This window comes from Euleptes europaea, chromosome 1 (genome assembly GCF_029931775.1).
Source record: "Euleptes europaea isolate rEulEur1 chromosome 1, rEulEur1.hap1, whole genome shotgun sequence".
Taxonomy (NCBI): Eukaryota; Metazoa; Chordata; class Lepidosauria; order Squamata; family Sphaerodactylidae; genus Euleptes; species Euleptes europaea.
The window spans coordinates 114,796,874-114,821,393 of record NC_079312.1 but is presented as its reverse complement, the minus strand read 5'-3'; the positions used below and the strand labels follow the sequence as shown (position 1 = coordinate 114,821,393).

Genomic DNA, 24,520 nt, shown 5'->3' with positions numbered 1-24,520 from the left:
ATTTCTTTCCCAGAATTCTCCCTTAGATATGTGAATGTACTTATACATCCTTGACTGCCTTTTCTACAGTGCTCAGTGTAAGCTCTTTATAAACAAAAGAGACAGCGGTGGGAGCAAAGCAGTATTTGCCACGGCTCTTAGTTGTTTCTGCATTTGATTACAGGATAACTCGAATCTGTACATGGTGATGGAATATATCCCAGGTGGTGAGATGTTCTCCCACCTACGACGGATTGGCAGGTTCAGGTGAGCACTCTTCCCTTTGCTGTAACGGTGGGATGATGCTCATTCTGTGCTAATGGAGAGATGGCCAGGCTTGACAGGCCATTAGAAGCTGAGTGCTTTTCATCAGGGGGTTACTGGTTGAGATTGGTGGCTTTGGAATTCAGTAGAGAAGGTCAGCTCAGCAGAGAATTGGGTTTCACAAGGATTAAGTCCACAGTCGGCATGTAAAAGAAGCCTGACGGAGAATCAAGAAGGTGGACTGAGATTGATATGAAGGCCCTGGTGAACCTGGGGATGGGGGGATGTCTTTCATGGCAGTGGATTGTGGGCAGGATTGAACCACACTCTAGGGAAAGTCCTACTTGACGTGGGCCAGAGTTCGCTTAGGAAAAAACGCTTCTCCTCTGAGGCAAGGGCGTCTTGAGCTGTGGGTTGTTTTCCTTGCTCCATCTGGGGAAGGCAGGACTAAAATCGAACTTCCTGTCTCCCTGGCAGGAAAACAGCCTGTAGAAGCCCAGTTTCCTCCTGCCGTCTAAGGGGAAGCAGGTTCTGTAGCACAGCTCCGTGCTTTAGCTTAGATTAGGGAAATTATTCTATTTGTCTACCAGTCTATCTGTCTAATCTACTTACCTACTATGTTCTTACTTCTCTATTCCCCTCCCAACCTCCCTTTTGTGGTTTTTTCTACTTTCGGAGCCCCTTTTTGGAGCCTCCAAAATGGCGGATGCCATTAATTCCCGGGAGGACGATCTATGATCGGTAGAGGACTACCGGGTCGGGCTGGTCCAATCCGCCCGCAACGATACCAGCTCTCCCAACAGCCGCAGTAGTGAGCCCTTAAGGAGCAACCAGACAGAAAACGCGCTGCAGAGCCGGTGCAGCAGACGCTGAAAAAGGCGCGAAAAGCCACGCTGCTGCACCAGGGCCCCAGGAGGAAGAGACACAGCTCCAAGAACAATGCTGGCCTGGAAACCGGGAAGAAATCTCCCGCCTCTTCTGTTCCTGCTGCAAGCACAATTCCAAACGCCCTCCCGGTTTTTTCCATGGACGCCTCCCTGCCTGGAGTTGGAAGCGTACCCCCCCTCCCTTGCAGAAGCGGTGGTCGGTTGGCAATTCTCCAAGCAGGAGGCAGATGATCTTGTTAATTTTGTATTACAAAGGCAATGGCAGGCTTTTCAGGCTTTCCAATTGAGAGTTCCCCCCTTTCCTTGGACGGGTCCTTTTGGGTCTCCCTCCACATCCTTCTCCCACTCCCTGAGTACTAGGGAGGAGGAATCAGCTCCCAATCAGATGCAGGCATCCACCTCCTCTCAATGGCCAACTAAGGCTGCATTGAAAACAAGGGAGACAGAGCCTCAAAACACTCAGGACCCACAACCTCTCCCATGGATTCCAAGGAAGAAAGAGAAGAAGAGGAATTTGACTCAGAGGACGAGTCCTCTCAGTCTGAGGAACAACAAACCAGGCTATTTGCTGGGGAAGACTACCAGGGGCTCTTAGCCAAAGCCATCCTGGCCCTAGATTTAAATGAAGAGGCAGATTCCTCTGAGGAGCCAAAACCCAAACTGAAACAGGGGGTTAAAGAATGCTTTCCCAGAAAAAAGGTATCAAATAACCTGGGTCCCTTCCCTGAACAGTCAGAGAGGAATGGGATAATCCATCCTCTACCAAACAGATACCACCTAATATTAAGAAACTGTACACCCTTGCGCCTCATGCTATGACTATGCTCAAGTTGCCCCTTGTAGATGCCCCGGTTGCAGACCTGCAGAACCCAGGGCTTGTCCCAGAGGATGGGATGGGATCGCTGCGTGACCAGCTGGATAGAAAATTGGACTCTCTGGCTAAAAAGGCACACGAGGCCTCAGACCTGGCAATTCAATCCAACGCAACCATTTCCATCTTTGCTAGAGATTCGTACCTTTGGGTAAAAAAGCTCATTCATCTGGTTCCTGAAGAGGACCACCGAGTTATTGGAGGCCTGAGAGAGTTCTAAGCGCAGTCAGTCTAATGGTGGACGCACCTTAGATTCTATGTCTTTCACAGCTCGGTCCATGGCTTCTGTTACTTCGATGAGCCTTCTAGCTGAGAGCTTTGCCAGCAGATTTTAGAGCCAAAACCACCCTCATGGCCTACCCCATTCAAGAGGACAGGCTATTCATGGAAAAATTGGATAAGATCCTGGTGGAAACCAAGGATAAAAAGTCCATTCCTAGACAGATCTGAAAGGAGCAAAGGCCCTCTAACTACCCTTTCTTTTGTTCCTCTCGAGTTTCCTCGAGATACAGAACGGAATACGGGGGGGAAGGGGATCTTGGAACACTTCCCGGTCCTTTCGTAGGGGAGGAAGGTTTCAAAGATCCCAGAATCAACAGGCCAGAGCCGATAAGGGCGACAAGTTTGCCAAAAACAATATCCAATGATGTCAACCCCACAGGTGTCGGGGGGAGGCGTCAGTATTTCAGAACCAGATGGCTATCCTCCAATCCTGACAATTCGGTCTCCAGAATCCTAGCAGAGGGTTACCTTTTGGAGTTCACCTCCCAGTCATGCGACCGATTTATTCTCTCCCCAACATCCCTCAGAAAGGAAAAACGTGCCAGGACACTCAGGGCCATCCAACACCTTCTCCAGATCGGGGCCATAGAGCAGGTTCCCTCCCACGAAAGGCGTCAAGGGGTTTACTCCATCTTTACCGTCCCCAAGAAAAATTGGGACTGGAGGGCCATCCTAGATCTAAAATATGTCAACAAGATAATGGTACAGAAACATTTCAGGATGGAGACCCTAAGGTCAATTGTAGAATCCCTATGCCCCGGCATATTCATGACAGCGGTGGACTTAACCAAAGCCTATCCCCACATGCCCATTCACCCCCAACACAAATGGTATCTCTGTTTTGCCTCTGGCCACTCCCACTTCAGGGCCCTGCCCTTTGGCCTGGCCTTCGCCCCAAGGGTCTTTACCAAGATCCTCGTTACGGTCATAGCTTCCCTCAGACAGGAGTGCATCCAGATACATCCGTACCTGGACGACATCCTGATATGTGCCCAATCCAGAGAACAGTCCATATCTCACACTACTAGGGTAGTACTGGTTCTCCAAGAGCATGGTTATATAGTCAATTTCACCAAGAGCTCCCTGACACCTACCCGTTCTATGGTCCACCTGGGGGTCCAGATAAATTCTAAAGAGAATTCCCTGTCCCTGCCTCCAGAACGGATTCACAAAATTGTCACCCTAGCATCATCCATAGTCAGATCAAAATCGGCCCAACTCATGTCTTTGGCAAAACTCCTGGGTCTCATGATCGCTTGTATAGCAGTGGTTCCCTTGGCCCGGTTTCATTCAAGATCACTCCAGTGGTTAATCCTACCGTTCCAGAAGGACATAGCCAAAAAGAGAGACAGGTCTATCCGCGTCTCCTTAAAGGCCAAACAGAGCCTACGTTGGTGTTCCTGCCCATCGAACCTTCAGAAGGCCAGTCAGTACATCCACAACGAGCCACTGCAACTATTTACGGATGCCAGTCTGGAGGGATGGGGAGCCACCCTCAACAGCCACATAACCCAGGGCCGATGGTCCCCAGCAGAGACCAGCCTGCATATCAATCTGCTAGAGCTGAGAGTGGTCAAACTGGCTCTTCACAAGTTCGCGTCAGTCCTTCGAGGTCATCATGTCCTCGTGAGGATGGACAACACCACAACCAAAGCACACATAAACAAGCAGGGAGGGACCAGATCTTTCTCCCTACACCTGGAGGCAGTGGCAATATTCTCATGGGTACAGGTGCACCTCAAATCAATATGAGCAGAACATATAAAGGGTGCCCTCAACATTCAGGCGGACTGGCCTCGCTGCCAGACCGTAAACGAAGGAGAGTGGTCTCTAGATCACGATGCCTTTCCACAGATTACTGTCAGATTTGGCGTCCTTCAAGTAGACTTGTTCGCTTCAGACGCAAATTGCAGGCTGACAAGATTCTTCACAAGGTACTTCCATCCGAAAGCGGAGGGAACAGACGCTCTGACCAGTCCATGGCCCAAAGGCCTTCTATATGCCTTTCCTCCTTTGCCCATTCTGCCCAAGGTCCTAAGAAAGATTTATTGGGAACAGGAAAACGTCATCCTGGTAGCCCCCTTCTGGCCCCTCAGACGGTGGTTTGCAACTCTTCAACAGATGTCATGCCAGGAACCTTGGAGAATACTGACCCATTGGGGGACTCTCCGACAGGGCCTATTAGTTCACCCAGACCCCAAATGGTTCTGTTTTACCGCCTGGCACTTGAAAAGAGACTCCTGTTAGACAAGGTATATTCCCAGGAGGTGGTAGCCACCATCCTGGAGGCACATCGGCCAGCGACCTGCCGTATCTACAACACCTCATGGAAGGCGTTTGTACGCTGGGCAAGAAGGAAAAAAGTGGATCCCCTACAACCAGGGGTTCAAAAAATCCTAGAATTTCTACAGGAGGGCATACGTTTAAAGCTTTCAGCTTCCACCTTGAGGAGGCAAATAGCTGCAATAACCACGGTAATTCCAGTCATGGACGGAGTGCCCACATCTAAACATAAGCATGTGGTGGCCTTTCTAAGGGAGTCTCTCAAACACAACCACCGGTTGTCCACCGGTTTCCCTCCCGGAGTCTCAATCTAGTGTTAAAAGCCCTTACCACCTCTCCTTTTGAGCCTCTGTCCTCAGTCCCCCTCAAATATCTTCGGATGAAGGTTTTGTTTCTGGTTGCCATCACCTCGGCTAGGTGGGTGTTGGAGATCAGAGCCCTCTCCATTAGAGAAGGACTCAGTTCTTCACAAAGATAAAGTGATCCTGAGACCAGACCAGACCTTCCGACCAAAAGTGAACTCACCATTTCACAAATTGCAGGAAATTAATTTACCGTCATTCTGCCCCAAACCATCTTGTCCTAAGGAACGCTCCTGACATTCCTTGGGTCTTAGGAGAGCGATACGTACCTTCATCAGGAGAACAGCCGAATTTAGACAATCGGACTACATGTTCATTGGCATCAGCAATCCCACTAGGGGAAAACGAATGTCCACAGCAGCAATTAGCTATACTCTAAAGCACTGCTTAATAGAGGCATACAAGGCCAGTAGTACTCCGGTCCCAGTAGGCATTACGGCTCACTCCCTACGTAGTGCAGCCACAACAGCGGCCTTTAATAGACAAGCACCATTGGAAGAGATCTGTAGGGCCGCCACATGGTCATCAATCTCTACCTTTGTTAAACACTACAAGATCAACACATGGTCCTCCGTGCAAGCAGCCTTTGGCCGGAGGGTCTTGCAGCATGTGGTTGAAGAAGGTTCCTAACCCACCTGTATGGGAGCTCTTGAAGGTCCCACAGCTCAAGGCGCCCTTGCCTCAGAGGAGAACGGAGCCTTGATTACTTACCGTGAGGGCTCCTTCTCTTCTGAGGCGAAGAGCGCCTTGCCCACCCTGGGCGAAAATTGGGAATATTGAACCTTCTAGTAGCGACCTCTACACATTATACATTTGCAAGGATGAATATCGTCCACAAGTTAAGCAAACTAAGATCTTCTCTAGTTTCCTGTTACTCTGTTGCTGTTGTTGGTCTTATTAATGTTACCAGTTTTCAGTTTCATTCCTGTCCATTGAACTAGGCAAGGCTGTAACTGGGCTTCTGCAGGCTGTTTTTCCACCAGGGAGACAGGAAGTTCGATTTTAGTCCTGCCTTCCCCGGATGGAGCAAGGAAAACAACCCACAGCTCAAGACGCCCTTCACCTCAGAAGAGAAGGAGCCCTCATGGTAAGTAATCAAGGCTCCGTTCTCCTATTTTATGCAGTGAACCTCATGCCCGGTTCTACGCCGCTCAGATTGTGCTGACTTTTGAGTACCTGCACTCGCTAGATCTCATCTACCGAGACTTGAAGCCTGAGAACCTCCTCATTGACCAGCAGGGCTACATTGAGGTAACGGGGCTTCCATCTATTCTGTGGGATCCTGCTGCCCAAAACTGTTAAGAGTACTTGTCCCTTGTGGCCCATATAAGAGCTACAGAATAGTTACTTGGGTTTTCAGGGGGGACCCCAAGATATGTGAGACTACTAGCAAGTATTAGAAATTATTACGTTTTGCTAGCCATAAGGAACATTCTATGAAATTGGTTGGATTGATAAAGAATAAGGCCAGGGCATATCATCCTATAAATTTTATTAACTAGGAATCAAGCAGTTTAAAAAAAAATCTGGTTTAAAATATCTTATTATAGTTGATGTGAAAGACCTCTGCCAGGATCATAGCAGACAATACTAGCCTTGATAGACCAATGATCTGACTCAGTATAAGGCATCTTCCTGTGATCATGTTATGCTTTTTTATATCCCTGGAAAATATGTATGTTGGAAAAATACTTTTGAAAAGGAAACATATACTTTCCCCTCTAAATTTCCTTTTTCCTTCAACTCTGCCCATGTCAAGGCTATGGTTGGAGTGCCTCTTCACAACTTCCCCCGTATTGCTAACACTATTACTGAGAAGGACTTGTGACTCCATGGTGGAGCGCTTGCTTTGCATGCAGGTAGTCCAGTGTTCACCTATAGGTGAACAGTAACAGGTGGTTGGGAAGGGTCTCTCTGTGCCTGAAAAGCACAGATATGATAACCATCTTCAAGTACTTGAAGGGCTGTCCTATAGAGGATCGTGCCAAGTTGTTTTCTGTTGCCCCAGAAGGTCGGACCAGAACCAACGGGTTGAAATTAAATCAAGAGAGTTTCCGTCTAGACATTAGGAAGAATTTTCTAACAGTTAGAGCGGTTCCTCAGTGGAACAGGCTTCCTCGGAAGGTGGTAAGCTCTCCTTCCCCAGAGGTTTTTAAGCAGAGGCTAGATGGCCATCTGTCAGCAATGCTGATTCTATAACCTTAGGCAGATCATAAGAGGGAGGTCACCTTGGCCATCTTCTGGGCATGAAGTATGGGTCACTGGGGGTGTGGGGGGGAGGTAGTTCAGAATTTCCTGCATTGTGCAGGAGGTTGGACCAGATGACCCTGGTGGTCCCTTCCAACTCTATGATTCTATGATAAGCCGAACAGGCAGTATTGAGGCAGAGGGGCCAATGTTCTTATTAACTGTTAAGGCAGCATCGTATCTTCACATGTCCTTCGTCTCTCTCTTGTATCTTCAGGTGACAGATTTTGGCTTTGCCAAACGAGTGAAAGGTCGAACATGGACCCTTTGTGGAACTCCAGAATATTTGGCTCCCGAAATAATTCTAAGCAAGGTGAGAAGATCTGAGACATCTGTAACCGCTGGCAACATTCTGTGTCTTTGATCAGCCGCGGAAGAGGACTCTGCCCAGCTGAGCATCTTACCCTCTCAACCATTTCTTACCCTCCGCTACAATTAAATGCTGCTCATCTTTTGCATATGTGATCCGAACCTGCTTTCCTGTTGCAGGGTTATAACAAAGCTGTGGACTGGTGGGCCCTGGGTGTCCTAATCTACGAGATGGCAGCTGGCTACCCTCCATTCTTTGCAGACCAGCCAATTCAGATCTATGAGAAGATTGTCTCTGGGAAGGTAATGTTTCAGAGGGGAGGATTATGTGCTGATGACTTCGGAATGCTAAGGCTGTGTATTACAAGATGGTGACCAAATAAAAATGCAGTCATTGCTTCAGGGCATCTTAAACTACACGTGTTGCTCTATTGTGGCAGAGTGCATGCATTTCTAATGCCAGGTAACTGCTGGAGTAGGTGCCACCCAGCAGGCTGCAAATGGAAAACCCCTCTGTATTCTCTTTGCAAATTTTCCAGTTACCTTTTGACAATGCTCACAGCGATCACCATAGTAACAAAAGAAATCTGTATATCTGCTACTATATACAGAGTGCAGGATATAACTTTGTTTTGGGGAAGGGGAGGAAATCTGCCTGCTTAATCTGAATATTGAGTCTCAAATTCCATATGTTGTGAATAAATTTTAGATTCTAGTCCTCCACGTTGTGGAGAATAAACTACTTTGGAGCAAATTATACAGTTTGAGTGAAATATGAAGAGTATGAATGCAGAATTCCAGCCTAGTTCATTTATTTTTCATTTATTTAATTTATTTAGGATATATCTGTGCTACCTCTTCAGATTCCTGCTTGAGGTGGCTTAGAATTGAAGTTAAGTTTAGTATGGAATGCCAGGCCAGTCTCTGTAATACTCTCTGCTTAAGAGTTTTCCGCCCGGTTGACATTCATAGAATACATGGGATCATATGAGGCCAAATAAAACAGCTGGGCCCTCAGACAGGTAGGCAGAGGCCGGGTGAAGCTGGCTCACTGCAGCTTGTAAGTTACATAACAAAACTGGGGAAAGAAACAAGATGTGCAGCTTGTTCTCTCTGTAATGATGAGGTATTTGTAAAATGGGACGCCTGTGTGAAGATTTAGGAGGAAATGAGGCCGCACCTGTGGGCAGGGAAAGACAAAGGAAAGCTAGGTGCAAGGTAGAGAGTTTATTTAGCTCTCCTAGATCCCTACGCGTTTCGTAATTTGCTTCGTCAGGGGATCCAATACAAAATACAATTATTCATTGATTAAAATGGTATAACAGAACAGCCATTATATTATTGCTTTAATTTTTTTTAAATCATATTATAAAATACATTTTATTTTAAAAATTTAAAGCAATAATATAATGACTGCTCTGTTATACGTTTTAATTAAAGTGTGAAGACTACTCAGGGGCCTAAAGGTGGGGTGGGGAAGGGCCGGCAGAGAGGAATGTTACTCCTGCTCTTGTAGGAAAATAACGGGAGTTGGCGACTGATTGTTTATTAAAATATTTACACCCCTCCTTTTCTGGTGGCTGACATGTCATGGTTAAAACATTACAATTCAAAGCCAGTAGAGTAAAACCCCAAATACCCCTTCGCCAACAAAAGATCCTGGCAATTTATATCCCATTAAAAGCCTTGGCAAATAAAATGGCCTTGTGCCTCTTGACGATTTCTGATGATGGCACTCTCCTCACCACCTTATCATGTCGCCCGTTCCACAACATGGGAGCTGCAAGGGAAAAGGCACAAGCTCTTGTTGATGCCAGGCAGGCCACCTTCAGTGAGGGAACAGTCAGCAGGTGACAGCCTAAAGACTATAGTTGGCGCACAGGGACATATGGGAGAACACAGTCCTTTAGATGTGTGGGTCCTAGGCCATGAAGGGTTTTAAAAATCATAACCAGCATCTTAAATTGGGCTCAGAAACAAGCTGGCAGCCAACGTGGGTGTTTTGAGATGGGCAAGATGCGTTCCTATCACCTAGCCCCTGAAGAAATCAGGCCACCGCATTCTAAGCCACCTGCAATTTCCAGGTTGTCTTTAAGGGCAGCCCCACATTACCATACTCCAACTACAGCGTTAACAAAAGTCTAGATCATCATGACCAGAGTCTATGAAAGGAGAGAGCTGATGAACCAGAAGCATCTGATAGAAAGCACTGTTAGCCAGTACACGAAACCTGCTTTTCAAACAGCAAGACTGGATCGCAGGCTCTTAACCTGCTCTTCAAAAGTCCAACTCCATAAAACCAGGACACATGAATCCAGCCCCTTTAGAACATCAGCCTTCCTGACCATCATTACCTCTGTCTTATCTGGATTCCACTTGAGCTTGTTGATGACCTAGCCATTTGACCATGGCCTCAGAGCACCAGTTCAGAATGAAGACGGAAGCACCTGGAGTCTTGGAGAATGAAACACACAGCTAGATGTTGCTTGTATATTGATGACACCCAACTCCCAAACTCCAATCTCATTCAGTAGCCTCATATATACATTTAAGAGTACGGGTGACAGCATGGAATTCCACAGGCAAATCCCACCCGCAGTTGACTCTGCAGCTCTGTCCAACGGAACAGAAAAGACTAAAACTGCTCAAGGACTGCCCCCTTAACGCTGACTCCATATTCCAATCACTGGATAAGGATGAAGAGGTCAACGGTGTTAGAGGCCACTAAACGTTCTAACAGTATTAACAGGGGTGGTTCCCCCTGTCCAACTTTAATAGACCATGATGATGAGTTTTTGTCATTTTCTCAGCTGAGGTCTAGATATGACTTGTCAGCTTCTGTTGAATGACAGTATTTACAATTGTGACAGCTGTTGGTAGCTCAATATGACCCTGCAGCATTAAGTGTCTTGAGAATCCCCTCTGCACTCGGAAACTCTAATTGAATTGATTCAGAAAATGAAACCTACAGTATTTGTCTATAAATATTTGGAGTTGATTAATAAGTATGATATGCAGAGTCTCAGGAATGAATGGCATCAGGAGCTGGATCACCCTTTTTTGCCAAAGCAGTGGAATATGGCCTTGAAGTTTATACGTGCTCGCTCTCCATGGATCTCAAGTTTCAATTTATTTACAAAATAAAGTTTAGGATATACTGGACACCACGACGACTCTTTAGCAAAGGATTGAGTAAAGTCTCTTAACTATTGGTGTTGGAATTCACAAGATGTGTCCCTTATGCTTTGGACGTGCCAGTCTTTTGCTTTTTTTTCTGGGAAGAAGTTATTACTCATATCAATTTTGAATTCAAATGATCATTGATTTTTGAGGTTGCTTATGTACATTTTCAACTAACTGCCCGTTCCTTGGAGGCTAAATGACGGTCAAAGAAAACGAGCTGTCCATGCCATAGCTATGGCTAAAAGACTTGTATTACAACGCTGGAAAGTTAAATGTCCACCTCCAGTAAATCAATGGATTGAGGACCTCAGAACTCTTAGAAATTAGAGCTCCCTCAGTGAGTAATTAATTATTTTAACCAATGGTTCAAATACCTTTTCCCAGCCTGGTCTTAGAAGCCAGGATGGGCCTGGATCAAGAGCACAAGTGGTATCACACTGCCAAGGGCCTGGTCAGCATCCATTGGTAGGGTCAATCTGAATCTGTCCATCAGAGGAGGACATGATGTTTGTGAAGTCTTGACAGGACAGCCTCAGCACGTATGTTGATATCCCCAGGGAAGATCATCCTTGGGGTCCCTCAGACCACATCCGAGATAAATAACGATAGGTAGCTTTGTTAGTCTGTCAGTAGTGATAGCAAAGAGCAAGAGTCCAGTAGCACTGTAAAAACTAACAAAATTTCTGGCAGGGTATGAGCTTTCGTGAGCCACAGCTCACCTTCTTCAGATACCAAACCTAATATCATCTCCATCAACGCAACCAGGGACCCCACTTGAAGCTAGGCAAACAGTCAGCCAGCTGAATCCCTGACCAGTCCCTGGTGCCCAGCACTTGGTACACACAATGAAAGCTGACCTCTGTCTGTGCCAGGTATCTACTAATGAAGAAAGACTCACATAAAAGAATTCCTACCTGCTCCCCATCCTACAGTTAAAAGTAGGTGAATAATCTTATGGAGAGCCAGCGTGGTGTAGTGGTTAAGAGCAGTGGTTTGGAGCGGTGGACTTTAATATGGAGAACCAGGTTTGATTCCCCACTCCTCCACATGAGCGGCGGAGGCTAATCTGGTGAACCGGGTTGGTTTTCCCACTCCTCCACATGAAGCCAGCTGGGTGACCTTGGGCTAGTCACAGCTGTCTTCAATCTCTGTCAGCCCCACCGACCTCACAGGGTGTCTGTTGTGGAGAGAGGAAGGGAAGGTGATTGTCAGCTGGTTTGATTCTCCCTTAAGTGGTAGAGAAAGTCGGCACATTAAAAACCAACTCTTCTTCTTATGCCCAGCTGGTCCCAGTTGTGCCAAACTGACAACATCTGTTCCAAACAAGGTTTCAGTCAAGCAAGCCCCGTCTGCCTGTTCCTCAGATAACAGGTCAGAGATTATTTTTTACGGGCCTGGCATTGCACAGCACCAAGGTTGAAGCAGACTCATGTGAGAGAGCCTCACCACTCACTCTTCCCCAGATGAGATGGAGATCAGATATGCAGTGAACCTACCACTGCCGGACCTTCCTACCCCACGCACACCCGAATCAAGGATCAAACAATCCGCAGGGTGTGAAACAGCCAGTAACATCTCCCAAACCCCAAGATTACTGTTTGTAGGGATGACTCTCCTGCCGCTCAGTTCAAGCAATAAAACTGACAACAGAGCCCTGCCAGCAGGACACACCAGAGGGACAAAACCTAAGGGCACTGCCCTCCGCAAGAGCAGTGTTATAAAGCCCAGTCAGCTAGAAGTAGGGTTGCCAGGTTCCTCTTTGCCACCAGTGGGACGTTTTAGGGGCGGAGCCTGAGAAGGGCGGGGTTTGGGGAGGGGAGGGACTTCAATGCCACAGAGTCCAATTGCCAAAGCGACCATTTTCTCCAGGGGAACTGATCTCTATCGGCTGGAGATCAGTTGTAATAGCAGGAGATCTCCAGCCACCACCTGGAGATTGGCAACCTTAGCTAGAAGGGGCTGGTTGAGACTGAGCAGGTGCAAAGAATGAAATAATCATGGATGCTTCCATGTTCCTCCAGGTGCAAAGAATGAAATAATTAAGGATGCTCCCTTCTCTTCCTGTGCAATCACTGTCCTGCTCTCTTCACTGACTAGGGCAGGAAGACAATCACTGGAGGGTGGGAGGGCTGGGAGGATAAAGGGGAGCATGTCTCCCCACTTCAGAATTGAAAATAGTAGGGGCTGCTTGCTGTACAAGCGCTTCTAGGGAATGTCCCTGGCAACAGAGCGTGGCGCACAGGCTTTCATCCTTAGCCAGCTCCGGTTGAGAGTTTAGGTTCAGGTGATGCAGCTCTTGCCCTTGGGCCTAGTTCCCTCCCACAGGTCTGGATCACTTAAGCAAGGAGTGGACCTACCCTCCCGTTGCTTAAAGGATCAAGGGGGTGAGGATTGGGCTTGGAAGATGCTTCCATCTGAACCCATCTTCTCCACCCTCCTTTCCCTCGCAAATGTTTACCGTGTTCTGCTTGTATTTCTGATGCAGCTACCTCTGAAACCCCTAGTGCTAGTTTCTGCGTGAGCCAGAGTATTAAGTTAAGAATGGCGCTGATCCAGGATTTCTCAACACCTCTTGAGCACACACAGTCCTTGTTGAGGAGTAAACAAAGAGTGTGAATAATCTTCTTGTTATGCTGAGCAGGCCACTTTGTGGCATGAACAACTGCCATTGTTTGCTTTGATCTGAAACCTGTGCAGGTGTGTGGTGCGTGCCTAAAACACCTTCAGGAAAAGGCGTGTTCGCTGAGTTGTCTTGGGGTAATGTTAGCACATAGTTGTTGTTTACACTGCAGGCCACTACAAGTGGTTTATAAATAAATGTTTTATTGTAGCTGTCAGCCGCTTTGAAAGTTTCCTTGGAAGCTTTTTTGTTCAGAGTCTAGTAGATAAACTTGCTAGGAGGGTGGCAGGACATAGTCATAAGAACATGAGAAAAGTCATGCTGGATCAGACCAAGGCCCATCAAGTCCAGCAGTCTGTTCTCACAGTGGCCAGCCAGGTGCCTCTAGGATCATTTATGCATGGGTACTTGGACTCACATTCTGTCTCGGTTGTTCCTTGGAGTTCTGCATGAGTTTTCCATCCATTAGAAATAACCTTGCTGCCAGCCCTCGCAATGTCTGGGTCTTCCCATTCCTCTGTTAACCCAACTCTTCCCTCTCCCCTGAGCAAAGCCCAGCAGAAATCTCCGTTCAGAAGGTAAAGCACTGGACACACAAGCTGGCTTTCTCTCACAGCCAATCACAAACTAGCGTGTAAAGAGGCAGGGATTCAAGTGCTTCTTGCTTCCTCAGAGTTCTTTCTGAGCAAAAGAAAGGCTTTTTAAAAACCAAGGCTTGTATTCCCCCCTTCCTTTTAGATTGCTCCGTTTTTTGTTTTTTTGTTCTTAAAATTAAATGCCCTGCTTAAAACAGAAATGGGATCAGGGTGTAAGTAGCTCTCCTTTCAGGGTTCTTTGCAGAGAGCTGGCTGTACAGATGCTTCTGACTGCAAAGTGCTGCGTGCACCAGTCGTGGAGGTTGGTAACTTGAAAAAGGCTTTAAGCAGAAGTGCCCGTAGCTTAAGATTTTGTATACCACTGCAATTTTAAAGAATGTGGCTTGTAAGTCCTCAACAATCACAACTAATTTTTTTAAAGCATGTGTCTAATGGAGTTTTCAAGTTTGTCATTTAAATAGAGACATTTCTATCCATGGAAATCTACAACTTGTTATGTGTCTGTCTTTTGTCCATGACTCTGTGTAGCAGGAGATATTTAGGTGGATACTAAGTAAGGCTACTCACTCAGCATTTCTTAGAAAGGGAGTTCTGGTTATTCTTGGTCCCAGGAGTCGTGATCTTAACCCTCTTTCAACCGCTAGTCTTTGAGTTTGCTGGAATTGAAAGGGAACATCTAGAAGCAAGCACGGAGAGTACCAGAGTTACCCCTCACTGGCAGTCTTCGAGCAGCGTCTGGATGACTCTTGTCAGGGATGCTTTAGGCTGATCCTGCATGGAGCAGGGGGGTTGGATTATAGGGCCTGTGTGGCCCCTTCCAACTTGACGATTCTATGGTTTTTAGTCCCCCCCCACACACACACACACTTTTTTGTTGTCAAGTCACAATCAACTTATGGCAACCCCATAGGGTTTTCAAGGCGAGACATTCAGAGGTGGTTTGCCAATTGCCTGCATCTGCACAGCAACTCTGGACTTCCTTGGGGATCCATCCAAATACTAACCAGGGCTGACAGACCTAATAGCTTTCTGTCGAGATTGGGCTGTCCTGGGCTATCCTACCTCCAGCCTTTCTCTGCTTTTTAAACCCTCCCAAGTTTAAAAAGTGGTGTTTGGGGGTGGGTGAAGGGAGAACTGCTGAATAGAACTTCCTGCAGTGTGCTTATGCTATTTATGTTTTTACTGTGCGAATTCTGTCCTTCCAGCTGCTGCTGGGCCAAACCAGCCATACTCTGCCTTAAACTCAGGCTTTGTGCCAGACCAGATATGATTACAGCAGAACTGTGAATGGATCCTCCATAGTTTTTAAAACTGTTACTAGCAACTGCAGGGGGCCCTGATTTGGTTCTGGGACAGGGTATATGGGGAGAGACGGGTTAATTCCCCTTCTACAAAGCATTATTTCTTTTCTATCTCCCGGGCCAATTGTTTCACAGGGAAAGACATATAGGTGCTAGTCAGCGTGTTATCTATGCGATTAAAGGTTTTGTATTGTAGTCAGCGTGCCAGCCCTGGTGTACTGGTTAAGAGTAGTGGACTGTAATCTGGGGAATTGAGTTTGATTCCCCACTCCTCCACATAAGCGGAGAACTCTAATCTGGTGAACCGAGTTGGTTTCCCCACTCCTACACATAAAGCCAGCTGGGTGACTTTGGCCTAGTCACAGCTCTCTTTGAACCCTCTCAGTCCCACCTACCTCACAAAGTGTCTGTTGTGGGGAGAGGAAGGGAAGGCGATTGTAAGCCACTTTGAGACTCCTTAAAGGCAGAGAAAATTGGAGTATTCTTTGTAGGATAAATAGCAGTTTGTGTGATTTCCCCCTCCCCAACTGAGGAAACAGTTGGGAGTAGGGATTAAACCTTTCCTCCACCCACCACAGTCTTGGTGCAAATTACCCCTTCCTCACAGCTGCCACTAACACTTTGATAACTGGAGGAAATGTATATGAATCACCCGCTATCGTGTCTGTTTGGCCCTCTTTTAAAAAAAACACTTATTAAAAAACACTGTGTGTGGGGCCCTTTGTTTTACAGCTTGATTCATTGCAAATGCTCAAATTCAGGTAACTGAAAAGCCAACCTCTGAAGTTCACCAGGTGCAGAATAATTTATACTAGTCACATGCATTATACAAATGTTTAATTATTAGATCTGATAAATCAGTTGAATTTTGTTTGTGATAGAGAGTGTTCAGCATAATAGAAAAGGTATTAGCATATTAAAACTTGTCAGCACAGCCTCCTACGTTATGCTAGGGACTTTGTCTGCATTAAGAGAGTAAGAGAGTGGAGTTAGAGGGGGTGGGAAGTGGAACACATGGGACAAATTGATAAGCTGTAAGTTGAGACCTTGAAGAGATTGGGCCAAGCTTTGGAAAAGAGGAAGGTGTGTCTTGTCTTGGTCACTGAAGCATTTGCTTGTTGGAATATTTTATAATGCCATTTTACCCTTTCTATTGCTGCATCTGTGAGAACTAGAAGCCCTTGTAAAAATAAAATGGTGGTTCTAGGGAATCTTACTGATTCCCTAGACCAAAGCTTCTTAAACTGCGGGTCGCAACCCCATATGGGGTCACGTAACTGAATGTGGGGGTTGTGAAAAAATTGGCAATATAAAATAGGTATACATATCAAACATTTACTGATATATATATATATATATATATATAGATAGATAGATAGATAGATAGATAGATAGATAGATAGATAGATAGATAGATAGATAGATAGATACCAGGGTCGTGTAAAAATTTCTTGGGCGAAAAGGGGTCGCGAGTGGGAAAAGTTTAAGAAGCCCTGCCCTAGACAACCAGCCTGGAATGGTATCCTTGTCTGTAGGACATTATGAATGTCCCTTTCTTCTTTCCTCTTGTGACTATCAGATTTCTTTTGGAGAGCAGAAGAATTGTTTCTTGACTTCTGCCTCTTGCCCCTCAGGTTCGATTCCCATCTCACTTCAGCTCGGACCTGAAGGACCTGTTGCGTAACTTGCTCCAGGTGGACCTCACCAAACGCTTTGGCAACCTGAAAAATGGAGTCAACGACATCAAGAACCACAAGTGGTTTTCCACCACCGATTGGATTGCCATCTACCAGCGGAAGGTAAGGGTGAGTGGGAGGAGACAGGCAGAACTAGCCTGTTGTAGTTGCCCACAGGCTTTCTTCCAAAGCAAAGGTTAATATTGTTATATTGCTAGAAAGGTAATACCAAATATGCCTCTTGGGGTTTACACACACCAAGCAAGCCCTGGCTTCGTCACTCATATACTCATTTCAACATTATTTTTTTTACCTTTTGTCAGAAATATTTCCAGGGTGAAGGGTATTTTCCAGTGGTATTTTATCTGTTTATCTTGTGACACTTGCTTCAGTGCATCAAATTCTTTCTTTTTCTTCATTACACTCAACAAGTAAGAATTCTAATAAATGGGACCCCCTACAAGAGAATATTGAAATAGCAAAAGGGACGCGACTTCTGTCCAGGGAGCAATTCGGTGGTAAGACAAAAGGTCGACAGTGACTTCATGTGGGAGTTTGATGAGACCAAGGCATCCGTTGGGGTTGCAGTAATAAAAGAAAATGATCCAAATCATGTGCAGCGTGCCTTTCCTTTGTCACTGCAGCCTGTCCTTATCCTCTTAATTTTACTTGTGTGAGGTTCAAGGGCAGATGTACACAGCTCCATGCCTGTTCATACCGAGTCCAGTCCACTTTCTCCATATTAGGTTATTTTGGATTCTACAGAATGTGGGGCTGGGGTAGGGGTGGGGAAGAAGAGTTGTAAAGTAGATGAAGCATAATATGCGTTACTGGATTAACTTTTTTGTTACACACAAGGAAAGGCAGGATAAATGTATTTTAATAAATTCTTGTCAGAAGGCAGATTCTGCTGAAAAGTTCCATGTAATTCTGAACACTGCATAATGTTTTCCTGCAAAAATGGACCCAACATAAGATCTCTTCTTGCTTATGTTTTTATATGTAAAATATAAGAGAAAGTTTTGTAATACAAGATGATTAAAGTTTGGCTTGTTTCAGCCAGCTGGACCAGAACCTATTTTCCCCCTTTCTCAATCTCTGCAGAGTTTCCATTAGAAGATTACCACCTTTCCCCAGAACACACTCTTTAATTCTGCAATTACAGTAAAAACACTGTTACCTGATACTTTATCTGGACAACTCGGTTAGTTGGCATCTGTTGTAGCAGTAAAAAAGTAAAGGTCCCCTGTACAAGCACCGGGTCATTCCTGACCCATGGGGTGACGTCACATCCCGACATTTACTAGGCAGACTATATTTACGGGGTGGTTTGCCAGTGCCTTCCCCAGTCATCTTCCCTTTACCCCCAGCAAGGTGGGTCCTTATTTTACCGACCTCGGAAGGATGGAAGGCTGAGTCAGCATTGAGCCGGCTACCTGAAAACAACTTCCGTCAGGATCGAACTCAGGTCGTGAGCAGAGCTTGGACTGCTGTACTGCAGATTACCACTCTGCGCCACGGGGCTCCTATGCAGTACATGTTGTAGCAGTACAGCAAGCAATATGTCTTGAGGGCAGAATGCTTGACCCTGAACTTACCAAGTCATGGGGAGGAAGGCCTGCTGCTTGGCTGGCGCCCTCAGTTGATGCCAAAGTTCCCACCAAGGACACAGGAAGCTGCCTTATACTGAATCAGACCCTCGGTCCATCAAAGTCAGTATTGTCTACTCAGACCGTTAGCAGCTCTCCAGGGTCTCAGGCAGAGAGTCTTTCACATCATCTCCTTGCCTAGTCCCTTTAACTGGAGATGCTGGGGATTGAACCTGGGACTTTCTGCATGCCAAGCAGAGGCTCTACCACTGAGCCACAGCCCCTCACCCCCAAAAGATCCTGGGTCTTTTGCTGGCAGTGCAGCTGTGAACCTGGAGCCCTTTAGGATGCCACAGAGCGTGGTGGGACCAGCAGGGCAGTAGCCAAGCCAGCTCGAGGTGAATTCCAAGTATGGCTCACAAGGCAAGATAGCCCCATCCTGCCCCATCTGCTTCTTAAAGGAGTAGTCCAGGCAAGAAAGGAGGCATGACCAATCTTGATCAACTGGCACATCTGATTAACCAGTAGCTCCCATTCCCTTTGAGTGCTGGATAACATAGCTTTTACAATCAAGTAACCAGATACCTACTTTCCACTCTAATGTAATTTTAAATTCTGCATAAATCTGTATGGAATAACTAATGACACAGCTGGGAAACAGAAAAGGACAGAAGAATGAGACAGAACAGTGGGAGACGGGGGAAGGCTAAAAAAGAGAAACAGGCATAAACGGGGAAAGCAGGGCTTGGAGAGAAAAGGGGAAAATAGGAAAAATACATTGAGAGGGACTCTGAAGGGGGAAGGATGATGTTGGTTAGTTGGAGAGTTCTAGGGTAAGGAAAGCAGGAGACAGAGATCATGGATCATGACCAGCAAGCACATGCATCTCGGTAGCACTTAAGGAAGGGGGGAAACTCAGCTCACTGAATAGCTACTGGTGGGCTGGACTACTGCTGTTGCATTCGATCCAGAACGTACTGAGACAGAGAGTGGGAAACCTGCCTTGCTCTAGGCTTGTGTTTCCTGGGGGCTGCTGTGAATATGGCCCTCCCTCCTTCCAGTGCCTGGAAAGGGCTGGACCTTGTTCAGCAAAAAACAAGTCTTTGCTACAAAAGATCTGAAAAATTGAAACCAGAAGCTGTATTATTCCCTCCCCCTTTGCCTGCCATGCGCAGTAACTGCTGCTGCACTGCCCCCTAGTGCTTTTAGTTCAGGAGTGCACCAACATATAAGTGCTTGGTTGGAACTATTTTGGGGACTGTTTTGTCTCTTGTTATGGGGGCAGAAATTCTTGCCAGTGTGGCGGTAATCCATTTATCTCGGTGGTGCTTAAAGAGGGGACATTCCATCATCTTATGAGATAACGTGTCAATTTTCTTTGAACTGCATGAGCAAAGTCTTTCAGAATATAGTAGATTTGTGTGTGGAATTGTGTTGCTCTCACTGTTGGTCAGATCAGCTGCATGTTTGCTATCAACCTCCATGTGTCAATACCCCGCTTTTTATTTTAAATAAAGGGCTTATCTTAACGGCCATGCTTGGAGTCCAGTTTTCCCAGCAAACGGTACACAAGCCCACGAAGACGTGACCCACTAACGGCTCTTCGCTTTCTTCCCTTCCCTCCGCAGGTGGAAGCTCCCTTTATACCAAAGTGCAAAGGAGCTGGAGACACGAGTAACTTTGACGACTACGAGGAGGAGGAGATCCGGGTGTCCATCACCGAGAAGTGCGCCAAGGAGTTTGCAGATTTTTAGGGCCAGCTCCCTTCGCAGGCCACTTGCTTTGTGTGCACAGGAAGAAAAAAAAGGAAGGGGCTGGATTTGATCAGCCCCAAGGGCCAGAGTTCCTTGCCTATATGTTAATTTTGAGAAGTGGGAGGCTGTTGGGGGTTCACCTGGATCTGTTTGGGCGGAAAAGAGAAAAGGGGGGCTCATTTTGAAGCTGTGGAAAAGGCAGTCGCCCTGAGTGCCATCCGCCTGCCTCCCGCCACAAGCTACAAGGTGGCTCCCGGTCACTCTCAGGCAGGTTTTAAACAAATTCCCTTCCTCCTCACACTGACTTTTGAGTCCACACACACAAACCCTAATCAGACAGTCCCTAGTTTATTGGTGGCTTTATACAATTTTTTTTCTTTTTGAGGGAAAGGGGATATTTTGGCCATTCATCACCAACTATAAAGGTTTGTTTCCATGGGGCATTGTAAGAATTTCAAGGAAGGAGGGGAGAGGGAGTAAACACATCCACGTAGCACTTTGGTGATCAGACTGGCACTGAATGGGTTAATGACCTAACCTTGTCACGTCCCTTGCGGGAGGGCCCGTGTCATTTTATCAATATAATTTTTTCCAGGCTCCTTTTATTAACTTTAAAAAAATAGTTAACTGGCTTTAAAAAAAAAAGGTTTTAACGATCTAGGGAGGGACTTTTATATGCTCTGTCCCAGCACAATTAAATGAAATTCAGCAGCAATTTTAACTCTGTAAAACAACTGAGTTTTAGCATGAAGGATTTGTTCTGTTGGCTAGAAACACTTTATTTCCGATCTTTGGGCCCTGTTTTAGGAAAAGTGGGGGAGAACATAAATAATCACACCTGCAAGAGAGGGGCAGTGAGTGATTGATAGGCAGTCCAGGAATACTAAAATGGAACTTGGTCTGATTTTTGTCCTAAATGTGCTTCCCTTCTCCCTCCCGCATCCCAAATGCCTTCCATATCAGCTCTGCTGCAGCTGGCAACTCCTGCAGCATCTGCCTTGAAGGGAGAAGACACAAGCAGGATCTAGCCTGTCCTGTTTGAATATAAACTAATATTCAGCTCACAGCCAACGTTAGTCTTCAGTTCTGAGTGGGTTCATCCCTTTTGATAGCAGTCAGGATGGGGGCAAGAGACACGAAAAAGCTTGTGAGTTGCAGGTGAACCGCACAGGGTGCATACGATCCACTCTGCTCAGCCCAGACAGCAGTCTCTGTTCAGTGATACCAGGATCATCCGGTCTGTTTTGGTAGAAACTCCGTTACTCCAGTTCTTGTGGGGAGAGGGCGGAGGCTCCGTCCACCTGCTCTGTTTTTTAATGCTTAAATGACAAGGGGTGAGTGGTCGTCCTCGCCTTGGCGTAAAGGAGCTTCAGGGACAAAGTGTTGGAAAGGCCCATCTGCTCTGGGCGAGCCAGTGCGATGCTGACGAAGGAGATGACCCGCCGGGATGAGAGTTGGAATCTGTTTAGAGTCTTCCCTCTGAGAGACATGGATGTGCCGGGAGCTCCGAGTGCGGAGGGAGGGCAGCTCGTTTCCTCCACTGATTTTGTTCTTACTTCCCTGCCTCCGCCTCTCCCTCGTTCCAAGCAATGCCTCTTTGTGTTCTGTCTTTTACCTGTCCCCACCCCCAAACACACACGCTTTCTGTACTCACCAGTTTAGTTTTTCTTCTGTTCTTTCCATGGCTGGGGAGCAGAGTAGGCGTCTTTAGATTGGTAGATGAATTATTTCACACATAACAGAAGCGCTGTCGGGAGCAGACAAGCTTTGCTTGTCCCTTCTGCTCCTCCTCATCCTCTTCCCACCAAGAAGCTCATCAGCCCCTCTGCGTTGGGACGGGGAGAAGGGGAGCTAAATCCTCACCTGCTCCTTGCCTTGGGAGGAAAAAAAAACACCACACTTCTATGTAATCCAACAAAACTTGTTTAAAACAATCCCTACTTCCTCTTTACCAGTGTGCTTTGTTGTAAACATATTTGAAACTATTACCAATAAAGTTTTGTTTAAAAAAAAAAAGTTCCATTCCCTTCCTGAAATATGGGTTAAGATGAGTAGTGTGGTGGGGGAGGAGAACCAAAAGGGAGAGTTAGACTCCCACATTTGAATGGGAGATGCTAAAGAATTGCACTGGATGGCAAGATACGGGTTGTAATTCCTAGGAGGATGTTGGTCCACTCTCATGATAAATATTGGTACAGCCTCCCTGGGATATCTTGCCTAAAATCTGTAAATTGATAGATATATCATAAGGTGTATAGATTAGGAAGTTGTCTTCCAATAAAGTTTAGGCTTGGCAGCCAATTCAAACTATTTTTCATTGCTAATCAATATTGAATCCCACCATAAATGAAGCTCAATATTTTGAGGGTTTCATTGTATTTGGTGGGCACCTATGAAAAGGATTAGGGGCAGGTTGTAAAATGGCTGTAGCAGTGAGAATCTCTTATTGGTTTGTATTAGCCCCACAGAATTGCCAGATTCTCTAGGCATGTGTATTTGCTAATATGTTTCATGAAGAATAGTATATTGATGTCCATGGGAAGCTCTGACCATGCTCACTGCAAATTGCCGCACTCTTTTGCCTGCACAGGAAATAAATGCTTTGACCTGTTGTCGAGGTAGATAATTATCTATTAAGGTGCTGAGGGAAGCCTGATAATGCACATAATGTTGTCCAGCCATCCATGAGCCTTTGAATTCTGTCAAACAAGACTGAAATTGGTTTAAAACAAGGGGTTTTTGAGCCCCCTAAAGCCACAGACAGTCTGTATTTCTAATGGCTATGATGGGACTCCTAGTAATTGTAATCACCAGAGATACCGCTACATCACAGGATATCTGAACACCCACTTTTAGCATTTGGGGCTTGATTTGTGGTAAAAAAATGGCAGACCCCAACTTTCCAAGAAGATATACAGCAACTATAGCTGACGAAAACTACACTAGATATTTTATGTATAATCTAAATTTGTTTTTGCTAGGTTCAGCCAGCGTGGTGTGGTAGTTAAGAGCAGTGGACTCTAATCTGGAGAACCGGGTTTGATTCCCCAGTACACATGAGCGGCGGAGGCTAATCTGGAGAACCGGGTTAGTTTCCCCACTCCTCCACATGAAGCCAGCTGGGTGACCTTGGGCTAGTCACAGTTCTCTTAGAGCTCTCTCTACCTCACAAGTTGTCTGTTGTGGGTAGAGGAAGGGAAGGAGATTGTAAGCCAGTTTGATTCTCTCTTAAAAGGTAGAGAAAATCAGCATATAAAAAGCAACTCTTCTTCATCTCTTAAATTCATACTCGGAACAGTGTTATTCTTTTTAAGACATCTAAAAACCCAATTGAAGACTCACTCGCTTGCTAGGAAGCCAGAGTCTTACTGCTAAGGACTTCTTTCATACAACGTAGCTTAGTTTTACTGTAGCTTGGGTTGAAAGATATATGCTGAACTCATGTACGATGGAAAGCAGGGGCAAATTGTCTCTTGAGAGTTAAATGGGACTGAGTTCTATGAGTATCCAACAACAGGGACTGCGCTATGAAGGAATGCAACTCAAAAAGAGTTTGAAGCCTGCTGGTTGCCTACCTAATTCACACGAAGGGAAGGTTTCTCTGAGAAAAGATCTGCAGCTTCATCTTCTAATCTAAGGCTGAAGACGGAAGATATTTTTCAGAGAATTGACGATAAAGAGGGATTCCACTTTTTGCCTCTGGTGAACTAATATGAACTAATATGGCTGGCTTTTCTATAATTTCAAAAACCTGCAAAAAAATGTTGGCCAGTTGTGAAGACAACAATCTGTTCATTGCAAACACATGTTTCAGGCAACCAAATAGACAATTGTATACATGGACATCACCAGACGGCCAGTATAGAAATCAAATATATTATATAATTGGAAGCAGAAGATTGAGAAGCTCTATTCTCTCAGCCAAAACAAGACCAGGAGCCGACTGCGGTACAGATCATGAATTGTTAATATCGAAAATCCAGATAAAGCTTAAGAAAAATACCAAAACATTCATAGCACCGAAATACAATCTAAGCAATATTCCGGAAGAGTTTAAAGACCATGTAAGGAACAGATTTGCATTACTGAGTTCAAGTGAATGTAAACCTGAAGAACTATAGGTGGTAACTAGAGATATTATCAAGGACGAATGTGCAAAGACTATTCCTGTAGCCAAAAGAAAAGAAAAACCTCGATGGATGTCTGAGGAAACTCTTAAAATTGCCGGAGATAGACGAGAAGCAAAAGTAGAAGGTGACAGAAATAGAATCAAAAGTCTAAGTGCAACGTTCCAGCGACTGGAACGTAGAGACAAAG

The 24,520-nt window shown here is 45.8% G+C and overlaps 1 protein-coding gene across 3 annotated transcripts in view; it reads left to right on the top strand.

Annotated features, from left to right (window-relative positions):
• The window catches only part of PRKACA (protein kinase cAMP-activated catalytic subunit alpha), a 75,744-nt gene extending 55,498 nt beyond the window's left edge, over positions 1–20,246 (top strand). For all 3 annotated transcript variants that reach the window (XM_056853548.1, XM_056853555.1, XM_056853540.1), the window contains 6 exons: positions 164–246; positions 6,053–6,179; positions 7,393–7,488; positions 7,665–7,787; positions 16,819–16,983; positions 20,078–20,246. In XM_056853548.1, the coding sequence (XP_056709526.1) occupies positions 164–246; positions 6,053–6,179; positions 7,393–7,488; positions 7,665–7,787; positions 16,819–16,983; positions 20,078–20,203 (720 nt within the window). In that variant the 3' untranslated portion in view covers positions 20,204–20,246. The remainder of the gene's footprint in view (positions 1–163; positions 247–6,052; positions 6,180–7,392; positions 7,489–7,664; positions 7,788–16,818; positions 16,984–20,077) is intronic.
• The last annotated feature ends 4,274 nt before the right edge of the window (positions 20,247–24,520 follow it).